General features: G+C 41.5%; 1 protein-coding gene across 1 annotated transcript in view; it reads right to left on the bottom strand.

Moving 5' to 3' along the window:
- Positions 1 to 6,432: 6,432 nt before the first annotated feature.
- The window catches only part of LOC127576546 (lactase/phlorizin hydrolase-like), a 49,340-nt gene continuing 40,100 nt past the window's right edge, over positions 6,433 to 15,672 (bottom strand). Inside the window, exons 15-17 of the mRNA XM_052027080.1 lie at positions 15,130 to 15,360; positions 11,946 to 12,151; positions 6,433 to 6,750 (exon numbers count right to left, since the gene is read on the bottom strand). Of these exons, the coding sequence (XP_051883040.1) occupies positions 6,433 to 6,750; positions 11,946 to 12,151; positions 15,130 to 15,360 (755 nt within the window). The remainder of the gene's footprint in view (positions 6,751 to 11,945; positions 12,152 to 15,129; positions 15,361 to 15,672) is intronic.

The raw sequence follows: 15,672 nt of genomic DNA, 5'->3' as shown, positions 1-15,672 counted from the left end.
CTGGTGTGATTATCACTTATTGAAAAGCCAAAACTTCCAGAAGCTGGAAATTTAAAATAAAAACAGAAAATGCTGATGTAATCAGTAGGTCGTGCAGCATTTGTGGAGACAGAAATGGTCAATGTTGTTTCAGGTCGATGGCCTTCCACCACCACTAAGCAAGGTTAGAAAACTTCAGTGTTTTGCGTTGTGGGGAAGGGGTGAAGGGAATGTATTAAATCTTTGTAATAGGATGGCAAGACAGAGTGTGATACAAGTGGTGATGGTGAAGGCTTGTTAATTGCTGATGATCTGCCTGGAAGAAAAATAAAGAAAAGAGGGGGGGGGGGGGGGGGCGAAATCGCAGAAACTGAGTTCTGGAGAATACTGCAGTTGCTGGAAATCTGAAATAAGAGACTTGAAAATGCTTAGCAGGTCGTGCTTCTATAGAGAGAGAAAAACTGATTTAACATTGCAGATTATGACTTCTGATATAGGTTGGTTTGTTATTTGAAATTATTGAATTCAGTGTTGAGTTCTGAAAACTGTGACATGCGTAGTCAGAAGTTGAGATGTTATTCCTTGAGCTCACTTTGGCTTTGTTAGAACAGTATAAGAGGCCAAAGACTGATTGGAATGGGATAAAGAATGAAAATGACAGGCAATTGCTCTGAACAAAGTTGTTCCAGAAAGCAAATATTCAGTGAGTGTTTGGTTTCTCCAGTCTCAAAGAGACCAAATCGTGAGTAGTAAATGCAATACAGGTGACTCCCAAGTTATGTTCCCAGAAAACAGCCTATCATGATTTTCCATTACACGAAGATGTGTCATCTGTGCATGTCAAGAAATGATTTGAAAAAAAAATTGTGTTGATTGATTTATTTACCTTTTTCACAAATTCCATGAGAACGAATATTCTGTATCTCAAAATTTTGGGTAGTAATTTGTCAATTCTGTAAGGGCAAATTTCCATTACATGAGCAGCTGTGGTGCAGGGGTCACCTGTACACTGAAATGAAAGCAGTACAAATGTTACACCTGGAAGGAGTAGGCGGGATCCTGGATGGTGGGAAGGGAAGAGGGTAGAAGGGCAGGTGTTGCATCTCCTGCAGATGTATGGAAAGATGCCAAGAGGAGAGAGTGGTGAAGAAGAAAAAGTGAACAAGGGAGTTGCGGAAGGAATGGTTCCTAATGGAATACTGAAAGTGGAGGGAAGGATGTTTGGTTGTGGCATCATGTTTGAAGGTGGTGGAGGTTACAGAGGATGAGTTGGTGAAAGTGAAAGGATTGAAGATGAGAACAAGGGAAATCCTATCCTCACTCTGGTTTGCAGGAGAAGGGGTGAAAGCATAAGTGCAGTTGAGAGCCATGTCGATTGTGGTGGAGGGCAAGGCACAATTAAGGAGAAAGGAATACATCTCAGAAGCATTAATGTAGAGAATCTAATCATCAGAAACTGGGAAAATGGAAGGTGGGTGGAGGTGTTAATCAAAATGTCTGTGAGCTTATATAGGATGGTGATCACTAAACTGAACCATGTTCACGGATTCATCTGTGGAATCTGAATGACTATGCCACAGCCATTACTGACTTCATCAAGACCTATGTGGATGAGTGTGTGCTGTCGGGAACATACCGAGTTTTCCCAGACCAGAAGCCCTGGATGAACAGGAGATTCACAGTCTGCTGAGGGCTAGATCTGTGCATTCAAGACTGCGATCCAGAATCCTACTAGAGGTCCAGGTACGACCTATGGAAAGCCATCGTAAGAGTGAAAAGGCAATTCCGTGTGAAGTTAGAGACAATCGGATGCAATGACAGCTGTAGCAGGGTTTGCATGTGTTACGGACTCAGTTGAAAGTCCCTTTAAGATAGAGAGTGTATGTGTGTGTGGGGCGTGCTTACGTCAATAGAAGATAAAGGACGTAATGACGTTGAAGAAGTTAGAAGAAGGAGAGAGAGAAGGGAGAGAGACACCAGCCTGCTAGTTTTCTCTATCGATGGATGAGAAACAATAACTGTGTCTGCCACTGAAATCCATGTATGGAAGTTGGAAGTAATCCGGTGGAGTTCACTTTATTGCTGACCTGTAGAAGGAAACAGGTATTTGTGTGTGGATGACCACGATTCGGATGCTTTTCGGGGTGAGGAAGTCACTACCGAGTAAACACTGAAGTGTCGTTTGGGTTCCATCGTGGAACATTTGGATTTCGTATGTACTCTCTCTCTGTTTTTCTACATCTATGTCTTATCTTCTGACAACGGTGGTTGTTGAAGAAACCCTTGCTCATGTTTCACCTTATGGCTTGCGGAACTGAACTTTAAGAACCATTCCGGAACTGGGAGTTTTGGACTTTGCCACCCACACACACACGAAGAGTTTAGTTTTTGGGGTTAACGTTCAAGGTTTAACATTTTTGAATTCTAACATACTAACATTTTTACTTTTATTTTACGTATTATCATAAGTAGTGATTAATAAAATAGTTTTTAACACTGAATCATGCTCAGTGTGTTTCTTTTGTTGCTGGTTCGTGACACATGCCATTACTTCCTATACAGCAAAGCATAAATGGCAGTGGTGCTTTATTCCCTGATGAGCTCAACTCCTTTTATAAATGCTTTGAAAGGGAGAATAACACTACACCTGTGTGAATCCCCACAGCATCCGGCAATCCTGTGACCTCTTGTCTCAGAGGCCGATGTCAGAACATCCTTCAAAAGGGATCAGGCCCTGACAGTGTACCTGGCCAGGGACTGAAAACCTGTGCCAACCAACTGACTGGAGTATTCAAGGACATCTTCAACCTCTCAGTACTGCAGTCTGAGGTTGCTGCGACACCAACCAGCTGATCTGTCTTACTCCTGTACACTGCCTCATTGCCATCTAAGATCTTACTAACAACAGTAGCGTCATCTCTGAATTTATAAATGGCGTTTGAGCTGCGCTTTGCCACACAGTCATGACTGTAGAGAGAGTAGAGTAGTGGGCTAAGCATGCATGCTTGAGGTGTGCCTGTGTTGATCATCAGCAAGGAAGAAATGTTATCTCCAATCTCTATTGACTGTGGTCTCTCAGCAGATCACTGACCAGATAATGTTAACTCTTTTTCCCTTCAGCAGTCAGGCAATATCAGGAATGCGTATTTAGAAATTTCTGTTTGTATTCAAATTCAACGAGGAATTTATGACATAACTAGTAACAAAATGAAGAGAAAGATGATGATAATGAGGGTGTAATTTGCAGATTACAAGAAATGATGGATCATCTATTACACAAGATTTCTTAAATCATGTATATGTATACAGTATTCCTTTGAGGAATTGGCTAATCCTAAACTTATGGTCCAAGGAGCACAAGTAGAAAAAGGCAAGGTGTTTCTGGAGTATGCTTCTGGAGTAGAAAATGTACCAGATACTAATTGTCATGTTTTGTGGCTTTAATTACTTATCAGTGAGGTTCTTGGTTGTAGGGATGTTGTAAAAGTTTCAAATCTAAAATTGACTCTAGTATTGCCAAGACTTAACATGCTTGCCAGTTGCTAAACAATTATTTTTCACTTGCAGACACAATTGACTTAAAATTGAAAGATATCAGAAGACCATGAGCTTGGACCTGTGTTGCAGAGGCAATATACACATTTAGCAAAAGGCATGAAGAAGAATGAAAATTGGTTGTTGGGCCACATCAGAATGATACAACAAACAGCTTTGCAGTCATATTCCCACTAGCAAGCTTGTTTAAAACAAAAAATACATACAAGAGCAAGACAGAGATTGGGTATTCTGCAGTGATTGATTCATCAGCAGAACCCTTTCCAAACCTTACAAGGATGGTACACTGGTGCATCTAGCAGAGTTGCTGCTTCGCAGCACCTGAGACCCATATTTAATCCTAACCTTGGGGGTGCTGTCTGTGTGGAGTTTGAACATTCTCCTTGTGACTGTGTCGGTTTCCTCCAGTGCTGCAGTTTCCTCCCACATCCCAAAGAAGTGTGGGCTGGTAGGTTAATTCACCACTGTAAATTGCCCCTAGTATATAGGTGAGTGGCAGAGTTAGGGGGTAATTGATGAGAATATGGGTAGAATAAAATAAATGGGATTAATGTATAATTAGTGTAAATGGGTGATTGATGATTGTTGTCGACTCTGTGGGTAGAAAGGCCTGTTTCTGTGCTTTATCTCCATATGACTATGACCTATAAGGCACAAATCATATTTGTGACAGCATACTCCCATTTGTCTGGTGAGTAGAACACTTGACAACCAGGACAAAGCCACCCAAATGAATGCCAACCTGTCCACCATCTTAATGATAACACATTTATTTAATAACATTAGCAGCAAAACAGTTTAATATGCTTCACAAAAGCATAAAAAGACACCAAGATGACAAAAAGATGTCACAGTAAGCTGCAAGAAGGGTCTTAAGAGGGAAAGTGAATCAGTCAAGGGAGGAAATTCCAAGATTTAGGACCATGGCAGCTCAAGTTCTGGCCACCAGTGGCAGAGTGATTTAATTTGATGAAGGTTAATTATTGGAGCAGTGCACATTGCTCAAAGTTGTAGGATGGATAAGACTTGATAAGGTTGAAATGATGTGTTTTACAAAAGGGTAAGAATGTTAAAAATAAAGGCATTGCTTAGTCAGAAACCAGAGTAGAACAGTAAGTGCAGGAATGCTAGCTCAATGGGATATATGCAAGGAAGGATATACACAGCAGAATTTTTATATGACCTCATGTTTACAAAGAAGAATAAGGAAGAATTGCCCAAATAGTCAATTTTACATTTAATATTGTGGTGAGTGTTTCAGAAGTAGATGAGATGGGACGGGAGTTAGACTTTGCAATGGAGTAGGTCATAGTCATGGTGTGGAAATGAAATCTGAAGCAATCTCTGTTAAGTAGGACACCATAGCTGCAAACAGTCTATTCAGTGTCAAATAATGTTAAGGACACGGATTGGGTTATTAGCTCAGGAATAGAATTTGTGGTGGGATCCAAAGATTTTGGTTTTGGTCTTCCCAATATTTAGATGGTTGGAACTTATGTTCAAGTACTGAATGTTACAGTTATTAGAAACAGTTGTGAAAGATGGTGGTGGGGTACTAGGTGTTTATAGTCATACTGTGTTTTTGGAGATGTGGAGGGACACAAAGAGAAATGGGAAAGGGCTAAAGGGAAATTATTGAGAGATTCCGGATGTAATAATACAGCAAAGAAAGAGCTGCCAGCATAAATGATTCTATGGCCATGATTATTTTGGATCATGAGTCAACTGGAAACCAGAGCAGCAGATACAATGAGCCTTTATTCAATCTCAATACAAGCATACATTCAGGGGAGATGAGGTGGGAGAATCGCTCCAAAAATCAAAATATATGATATTTATTATAATGTGATTGGTAGCCCATCAGATATGACCATTTTTGGTGATGCTGATGTTCGAGTAATTACAAGGGACCTCCCACGTTCCTATGCACAAGTCTGAAACAGAGAGTCCCTCTTGGTATATCCGTAATACTTTAATTACTGTCAGATACTTTAATTCTCAGATGTATTTTGTTCCTAATGCCTGGTCCATTCATACCTAGTCTGTTTTACATTGATGGCTGTTCTCGGCCATCTAGTACATTCCACACCTAGCTTCAGAACATGTGTCTATTGTTCCCTTCAGTCTTTAACTCAGCCATTGTCTCAATGTGACCCACGATCTCTGTGTACCTCTGGTCGAGTATCCCAAGGCCTCATGGTCACGTCACATTTGCTGTCTGTACCAATGCTGAACAAATACATATCTACATACATACACTTCAATATGATCAATCGAGGGTTTTATGAATGTTGTGGTCAGTTTGAAGCAAAGACAACTAAATTGAAACAAAGCTCAAAGGTGTCAGCGCGAGTTGTGTGGCATCTGGGCAGGATTATTCAAGTTTCAAGGCTGAAATAAAAACAGCAGATGAAAAACAAACTGCAGCTGCTGGAAGTCTGAAACAAAACCAGAAAATGCTGGGGAAACTCAGCAGGTCAGGCAGCATCCCCCGGAGAAAAAGTCAAAGTTTCAGGTTAGAATAGATGCTGATTGACCTCCTCTGCGTTTCTATTTCAGATTTCCAGCATCTGCACACGACTGGTTTCAGGCTGCGGGACCGCCATCGTCCGTGAGTCGGTGGACCCACACGTTCAGGCCTGGGGTGGCGTCGGCCGCTCACCGAGGGCCGTGGGGTCCGCTGTGGTATCCCGGCACCAGCAGGACCTGGAGCCGCGGCCGCTCTGCAAGGCCCACTCTTGATTGGCTGCGGTAACCAAGGAGACAGGCCCAGGCCACATGGCAGCAGCGGGACAACCCCGTCGGATTCAGTCGGCTTCTCCTTGCCAGCCGTCGTCGGGGAGTGACCCAGTCCTGGCCGACCTGCCTTGGAGAAGGTGCCTTCTACCATCCCCTTCATCATGCAAAGTGAGTCCATGCAGGGGGGGCGGGGGAATTGGACAGACCGGGAACGTTAGGGAGGAGGAGGTACATAGTGGCTGATAAACTTTGTGACCCCAGGCTGGGGGAGTTACAGCCGCGGGGACTCCCCAACCCGAGCAACGCAATTCTGTATTTACTGCCTGCTATCTTGAAATCACACTCGCCGCCGCCCTGTATTTTCCTTTCCAATGATATGTCACATTTCATCACCTCGCAGGGCCAACGGCGAACCCCCGGGGTTTGAAATATGTGTCCATCTTGCAGGTGTGCTGCTCTGCCCAGCAGTTGCGCCGTCTGTAGAATAACACGTTGCAGGCATCTCTCCGACCAGTACCTCCAGCCCTCCATACTGTTTCGAGAGGATGCCAAGTGGTTGATTGTGTTGATATTTGCCTGAAATCTCCTGAACACATCTGCAGGTCTTTTTCCCCTTTTATCTGCTGATTTGTTAATCCAGTGGTTTTCTAGTCTCAGCAAAGGTTGTGTTTGAGGTGAGATACCCTTTATGGTTCGCTAGGAGTTTTCGAATCATTTCCCTTTGTGACATTCTCTCAGTTTTCATCGTCACTTTCATTGGGCGTGCACAAAATGTAATTATCTACTAGTTGCCATCCATGCAATTCATGGGGTTTGCACCTGGTATTGTATATTCCTGGTATGGTTGGATAGGGAAGTTGCATACTATTGAATGTTGGGAATCAGACAAGGTTTCAATCTGTACAAGCTAGAATGTACAACTTATGTACAATTTATGTTCTGGTTGCCAATTCCAGTTGGATATATTTAAGAACATAGAACATTACAGCACAGTACAGGCCCTTCGGCCCACGATGTTGTGCTAACCTTTTAACCTACTCTAAGATCAATCTAACCTTTCCCTCCCACATACCCCTCCATTTTTATATCATCCATGAGCCTATCTAAGAGTCTCTTAAATGTCTTCAATGTATCTGCCTCTACCAGCACCCCTGGCAGCGTGTTCCACGCACCCATCACTGTGTGGAAAAAAAACTTGCCTCTGATATCCCCCCCCCTGTACTTTACCTCCAATCACCTTAAAATGATGTCCCTTCATGTTAGCTATTTCCTTCTTGGGAAAAAGTCTCTGGCTGTCCACTCGATCTATGCCTCTTATCTTCTGTACCTCTATCAGGTCACCTCTCATTCTCTGCTCCAAAGAGAAAAGCCCTAGCTTGCTCAACCTATCCTCATAAGACATGGTCTCTAACCCAGGTAGCATCCTGGTAAATCTCCTCTGCACCCTTTCTAAAGTTTCCACATCCTTCGTATAGTGAGGTGACCAGAACTGAACACAATATTCTAGGTGTGGTCTAACCAGGGTTTTGTGGAGCTGCAACATTACCTCATGGCTCTTGAACTCTATACCCTGACTAATGAAGGCCAACAGGCCCTACACTTTCTTAACAACCCTATCAACTTGTGCGGCAACTTTGAGGAATCTGTGGACTTGGACTCCAAGATTCCTCTGTTCCTCCACACTGCTAAGAATCCTGCCATTAACCCTGTATTCTGCTTTCAAATTCGACCTTCCAAAGTGAATCACTTCACACTTTTCCAGGTTGAACTCCATCTACCACTTCTCAGCCCAGCTATGCATCCTATCAATGACCCGTTGTAACCCTCGACGACCTTTTACACTATCCACAACACCACCAACCTTCGTGTCATCTGCAAACTTACTAACCCGCCCTTCCACTTACTCATGCAAGTCATTTATAAAAATCACAAAGAGCAGGGGTCCCAGAGCAGATCCCTGTGGAACACCACTGGTCACCGACCTCCAGGCAGAATATGCTCCTTCTACAACCATCCTTCTATGGACAAGCCAATTCCGAATCCACACAGCCAAGTTTCCCTGGATCCCTTGTCTCTCAACCTTCTGAATGAGCCTATCATGGGGAACCTTATCAAACGCCTTACTAAAGTCCATATACACCACATCCACTGCTCTACCTTCATCAATGTGTTTTGTCACATCCTCAAAGAATTCAGTCAAGCTCGTGAGGCATGACCTGCCCCTCACAAAGCAATGCTGACTATCCCTAATCAGACTGTGCTTGTCGAAATGCTCATAAATTCTGTCCCTAAGAATCTTTTCCAATGATTTTCCCACTACTGAAGTAAGACTCACTGGTCTATAATTCCCAGTGTTATCCCTACTCCCTTTCTTGAACAAAGGAACAACATTTGCCACCCTCCAATCATTTGGTACCATTCCTGTGGCCAGTGAGGATGCAAAGATCATCGCGAAGGGCTCAGAAATCTCTTCCCTCACTTCCTGTAGTATCCTGGGATATATCCTGTCCTGCCCCAGGGACTTATCTATCCTAATTCTTTTCAAAAATTCCAGCACATCTTTCTTCTTAACATCGACATGTTCTAGCTTATCAGCCTGTTTTATGCTGTCCTCACAAACATCAAGGTCTCTCTCACAGGTGAATTCCCCCTACCTCCTCCAACTTCAGGCACATGTTTCCTCCTCTATCCCCAATTGGTTCAACCTTCACTCTAGTCACCCTCCTGTTCTTCACATACGAGTAGAACACCTTGGGGTTTTCCTTAATCCTACTGGCCAAGGCCTTCTCATGCCCCCTTCTAGATCTCCTACCTTCTAGCTCTTCTGGCTACCTTGTAACTCTCTAGAGACCTGTCTGATCCTTGCTTCCTAAACCTCAAGCTTCTTTCTTCCTCTTCACTAGATATTCCACATCTCTTGTCAACCATGGTTCCTTCACCCTACCATCCTTTTCCTACCTCAATGGGACAAACCTATCCAGAACTCCATGCGAGTGATCTCTAAACAACCTCCACATTTCTATTGTGCATTTCCCTGAGTACATCTGCTTCCAATTTACACTCCCAAGTTCCTGCCTGATAGCATCATAATTCCCCCTCCCCCAATTAAATACTTTTCCATACCATCTGCTCCTATCCCTCTACAAGGCAAGGGTAAAGGTCAGGGAGTTGTGGTCACTGTCTCCAAAATGCTCTCCCACCGAGAGATCTGACACCTGACTAGGTTCATTGCCCAGTACCAGATCCAGAATGGCCTCTTGAGTCGGCCTGTCTACATACTGTGTCATGATGTCTACATACTGGACACACCTAACAAATTCCACCCCATCCAAATCTTTTGACGTGTCAGTCCACAAACTTCCTGGGTATCAACCTAGGTCACTGTTGAAGACCCAACGTGCCTAAATTTAGAATCTTGATGGATTATAGAAGCATTCAGAGAAGGAGATCCTTTGGCCTATTATGCCTATGCTGATTCCTTGAAAGAGCACAACCCTGAATGTTCCTCATTCTTTTACAGTTGCTCATTGAATTAGTTTCCATTATATTTCCAGGTACAGATAGTCTCTGGATAACGAACAGGTTCCGTTTTTACAGACGTCTATAAGTTGATTTTGTCCATGAGTTGGAAAATACAGAAAAATCACTGGATTATGGTAACTATACCTCCACAGTTTTGTAATGAATAGCACAAGAAGATTGATAAGAAAGAATAATTACTAAAAGTAGGGAGAGAGAGAGAATACACTAGTTCTGCTGTTCATAGGAATGAAGTACATATTTACATTGTACTTTTGAATTGAATAATATTATGGGAGCTTGTTTGTATTCCAGCTCCTTATGGGAGCTCCTCGTTCATACTTATGGATGTCCATAAGTCGGGCGTTCATAACCCAGGGATGGCCTGTAATGTTCTGGATTCCAACAACTCCTTTGAAAAACAATCTCCCCTCTCCTCTAAATTAATTGCCAATTATTTTGAATTCATGACCTCTGGTACTGACAAACGTGCCAGAGAAAATAACATTTCTCTCAATATCTTGAAAACTCTCAGCTACTCAACACATATACTTACTCCAACCTGCTGGCTTAAACAATAGTCTGTAGTTGAGTTTATTGTCATAAGCACAAGTACATGTATGCACAGATGCAATGAAAAATTTACTTGCAGCAGCATCACAGGTATATAGCATCATATAAGCAGCATCCACAAGAAAAAACTTAAATTAAACATAAATTATACACAATTTTAAAAAGAAAGAACACAATTAGAAAAAAAACAAAGTCCATTTTGGTATGTCACCATGATATTTTAAAAATAGTATGTCGTGTTTTATATTGTTGAAGAGTGCTCACACTAGTAGGAATATGGAGTCTTCTGAACTTTGAAATATGGGTCCATCTCACAAACGTACTGCTATGCTTCCTCTCAGCAGAATGCCCAAACATTTCCAGCCTCTGATAACTAAAATCTCCCACCTCTGATAACACTGTAAGCAGCAGCTGTACCTTTGCAATTTTCTAGTGTGGTGCCCAGAATTGCCTCCAGTACTCTCACTGAGACCTAACTAGAAATCTATAATAATCAATGCCTTTATATTTTATTCCTCCATTCATAAACTTAAGTAACCTATATCCTTTTTATCCACCTTATCAACTTGTCCCATCACCTGATCTTATATAAGATTATGGGGTGCATAGAAAGGTTGAATGCGCACAGTCTGTTTCCCAGAGTTAGAGAATCAAGAACTAGAGGGCATAGGTTTAAGATGAGAGGGGAGAGGTTCAATAGGAACCTGAAGGGCAACTTTTTCACCCAGAGAGTGCTCAGTATACAGAATGAACTGCCAGAGGAAGTGGTTGAGGCAGGTACATTAACAACATTTAAAGGGTACTTGGACAAGAAAAGTTTAGAGGGATATGAGCCAAACGCAGGCAAATGGGATGAGCTTAGATGGTAATCTTGGTCGGCATGGACTAGTTGGGCCAAAGGGCCTGTTTGAGTGCTGTATGACTATTAAGGATTTTGATAAATGAACACCAATTTTTCCTTGTTGACATGATATGAGAAACAAATAGATTATAAATAGTTGAATAGTCTTTTACTGGGAGTAATTTTTTCCCACATACTACATTTTTATAACTGGTAAGACCATTCAAAGAAAATGAGGGAGGGATAAAGTTTTTGCCAGGTGTTCACAGCATTGACCTGGAGATTAAACTTTAATTACTGGAGATGTCAGGATAATGCTGGAAGGCTGACAATCCTAAATTATCTGCTGTGTTTAAAATGAAAAATACAAAATCAATAACTTAAAGATCAATGAAAATTCAGTGAAGACAAAACTCATCCTCCTAAATTTCTGTGTGGATTTTTCCACTGTCTCATGGCTTTTCAGTGGAATTCCTAAAGAAGAAGCTTAAACAACCATTCCTCCTGATCCTTCATTTATTAAAATATAGAGCTAAACAAAAATATTATTTTATTTTGCATATATTATCAGTAACAAATAAGAATAAAGCATGAATAATCTTAACAGTATCTTTATGCTGATATTGAAGTGTGAGATGGGGAATCCCCACGGAAATCCTTTGTCAACGATTACTTCAAATCTTAGTGTTTTGATTTCCTGACAATTGCATTGTATCTGAGGGTGATTCCAGTTGTTTACTTCCTTTTCCACTTTTCCAAATTTTATATGCAAAGATAGCCAATAAAAACAATTAGCAATTATTGAAATAGTGAACAAAGTATATAGAGCACTTGCTGCATCCACACTAGAGATTTCTAATCCCAGGAAATAAATCTGTCCCTCATCGGTGTTTGTTGTCAAGCTAGTCGGTGTGGTTTTCACTGTTGAAGGTTCTATGGTGGTAGCTAACAAAAAAATATATATGCTTAGTGGAAAACCATTCCATATGCTTTTACTCCTTCATCAATACTAAAAAATATATTAAATTTTACTTTGCATTTCTCTAATTATGACTGGTAACAAATAGTAAAGTGTACATAATCCAAAACAAAATGTAGTCAGAATTTCAAAGTGGGTTTTTCTTGATTTCTTGCTGTAACTTTTGTTGAGACACTGAAGAAACAATATAAAGAGGTGCTCAGCTTTTTCTGTGAGTCCTACTCGTCTTCCATTTTTCTGGACAGTTAGCAAAGTACCACCCCCAGTTTCAGAACTGCACTAGTGTTTAAAATAATCAGTGTTTGTCATGTAGTTCCAATTACAAAGACATAGTCCAGCAGCACAAACTGAATTGATGTGCCATGAACAAATTGAAATGTGAGTTTCTGATACATTATTACAGTGTATACTGTACATGGACTTCTGAGCATTCTGTTTTCATAAAATATAGAATGCAGGGTTTGCATAAAATTATTAAAGTGGTATATAATTCAGTGTAAAGGATAAATTTATCAGTATGTCACAGGTGAACTGTACATCAAGTTTATACGGATATGGATCTGGTAGTTTGGTACTGGACTAACAACCTAGAAGTGAAGTAATGAAATTAACTTGGTGTGATACTTTGTGGAAACAAAAGAGACCACAGATGGCTGGAATCTGATAAGTAAGGAAGTGATAAGTGGAACTGGGTAAGGGAGGGACGATGGGTAGATGGAACCAGTAGGAGGCATGTGTGTGGCGTGTGGATGATGCACAGATGGAACCAAGTGGCAAAGGAGATTGAAACTGGGTAATGGGGGGAGGGGTGCTGGGGGGTGTGAGAAAACCTGAGTGGATCATAAGGAGAGAGAAAGGATCGGGGGGGGGGCAGGGGGGTGGGTTACCTGAAACTGGATAATTTAGTGTGTATACCATTGAATTATAGACTACCCAGGTGGAATATGAGGTGCTGTTCTTCTAGTTTGCATTTGACCTCATTCTGGCTTTGAAGAAGGCTGAGGACAGGTTGGTGTGGGCATGGGAAGGGGCACGCAACTGGGAGCTCAAGATGGCCATTGTGAACGGAGTGTATGTGTTCTGCAAAACAGTCGCCTGGTCTGCATTTGGTCTTGCTGACTTGGGGATGGCCACATCGAGAGCACCAAATGCAGTAGACAAAGTTGGAGAAAGTGCAAGTGAATCCTTACTTGACCTGGAAGGGCTGTTTAGGTCTGTGGATGGTGGTGAGGGAGGAGGTGTAGGGACAAGTGTTGCACCTCCTATGGTTGCAGGGGAAAGTGCTAGTGGATGGGGAAGGATGGATGAGTGAACCAGGAAATCATAGAAAGAGTGGCCCCTGCAGTAAGAAGGAAGTGGTGGGGAGGGGAAGATGTGACTGATGGTGGGATCATTGTTGTAGCTGGCGGAAATGTTGCAGGATGATGTGCTGAATGCAGTCTTTGGTAGGGTGAAGCGTGAAGACCAAGGGAACACTATCTCTGTTCTGTCAGACACCTCATATTCCAACTGGGTAGTTTGCACATCTCTACCTAGTTTAGTCTATGTGTTAATCCAGTCGACTACAGCATGATTAATCTTTAATGATCTTGGAAGTGACACAATATGTCACTTAGTTGCAAATAATAACTACAATGTTCAACGAGAAGGATAACATTTCAGCAGTGTAAGGACCAAGACATTCTCAGTCAAATCATCCCTGCAAAATCATCCTCACTATATCTGGGGAATTGTGCCCAAATTCAGAGAGCTGTTCTTCAGAATAATCAAGGAACAACCTGATACACCCAACATTTAGGTATGAGATGATATTGGCAATTAATATTCAATGACCATCTAAGAGAGTGTCTGGCAACTTGTCCTTGATATTCAGTGGCTGTACTCTCAGCAAGACCCCCACCTTCAAGATTTTAAAGGTCACCATTGACCATAAACTGGACTAGCCACATAACTACAAGAACAGGTCAGAAGCTGATTACATTGCAGTGGGTGACTTAGCCCCAAAGCATTTTACCATCTCTAAGGCACAAGTCAAGAATGTGATGGAATATATTCTCCAGTTGCTTAGCTGACTGCAAGCAGACAGTGCCACAGCTAATTTATGATGAAGCAGCCTATCCTGGCGTAGATGTTCCGATCCCTCAGATCCTCTCCATTGTTCAGAGGGCTCAAATTACTTGCCTGCAAAAGCAGGGAAGAACCTCAGTTTCTTCCAGGGTGGAACAGTTTGCTCCATCAATGTCTCTTGGCATTAGAATCAAATTCCAGTCCTCTATCGTGTACTATGTTTCCAGAAGCTATTTTGTATCTACAGGATAAACTGTAGAAATACAATTCTGCAACTCCAGCAGCATATTATGAAAATACCACTAACACCTCCACATTCTTGTCCAAGGCCTTAAGTGGACAAATATTCCTGTTCCTTTGCCAATAATTAGGTTAACAGCCTTGGCTGTGATTTTATTGAATGGCAAAGTATATATGAGGATCTACATTGCTAACTCCTGCTTCTGTTTCTTGGGCTTATTTGCAAGAATACCAATACAGCAAGGATTGCAACAGAGCAAAGAAAAGGCTCACTGCCATATTCTCAAATAAACATGATGGATGATAAATATACCCTTGCCAGTGGCACCTTCTACCACAGCACAAATAAAAATGAAAGATTACATGGCTGCAAATTAACTTCTTTATCTCTACCAGTTTAGATTGTTCCACCTTGCATCTTTTCCAGGAATTGTTGTCTCAATCCCAACTTCTTGACCAAATCAATCCTTATTTTATGAAGACCAAGAGTAAGATTTTTCAGTTGATGCAATGCCAGTTAATAAAATAACCTTTACAGCTAACCAACAAAAATTGCAGCTGTAAAATCTTAAAATGATCAAAACTGATTAAAATGTATTTCCTTCAAATATTATTATGCACAAGGATATTTACTTACCTTCTGATTGCAGACACTTGTGTGGCCCTAAAGCAGGATCAGGGAAGCCATTACAGCGTATAATGGTAGAATACACTTTGGCTGAAGCTTTGGGAATGCGAGGCAAAGAAGAGTCTGTGTAATTTACATAAAATAATCCAAATCTGTCAGCGTAACCTACAGCCCATTCAAAGTTGTCCATCAGCGACCATGCTGTGTAGCCCCGGATATCGACTCCATCAAGTTTAATTGCTATGTGGTTATAAAAAAAGACAGAAAATTGTTTGAATTTTATTACACCCCCATAAGTATTGTTCAACAGTTTATAACTGAAAGGCAAAAAAAAGTTGTAGGAATCTGTTATAGGTCACAGAAAGGACAAAGGAGAGGATGTGAATGTGAGTTTAGTCTGGGTCTTTTGCCAGGTTAGCATTGTCAGCTCCTGCATGCAAATACCAAATATTGAACCATTTGATTTGCTGGCAGCAGTTCAGAGGTAAATCCAAGGAATGGGGTTAGAATGAACAATGGGTGTAAGAGGTAGCTTAAAATACTTAAAATATA

Source organism: Pristis pectinata, chromosome 1 (genome assembly GCF_009764475.1).
Source record: "Pristis pectinata isolate sPriPec2 chromosome 1, sPriPec2.1.pri, whole genome shotgun sequence".
Taxonomy (NCBI): Eukaryota; Metazoa; Chordata; class Chondrichthyes; order Rhinopristiformes; family Pristidae; genus Pristis; species Pristis pectinata.
The sequence above is the reverse complement of the archived record's forward strand: the minus strand, read 5'-3'. Positions and strand labels throughout refer to the sequence as shown.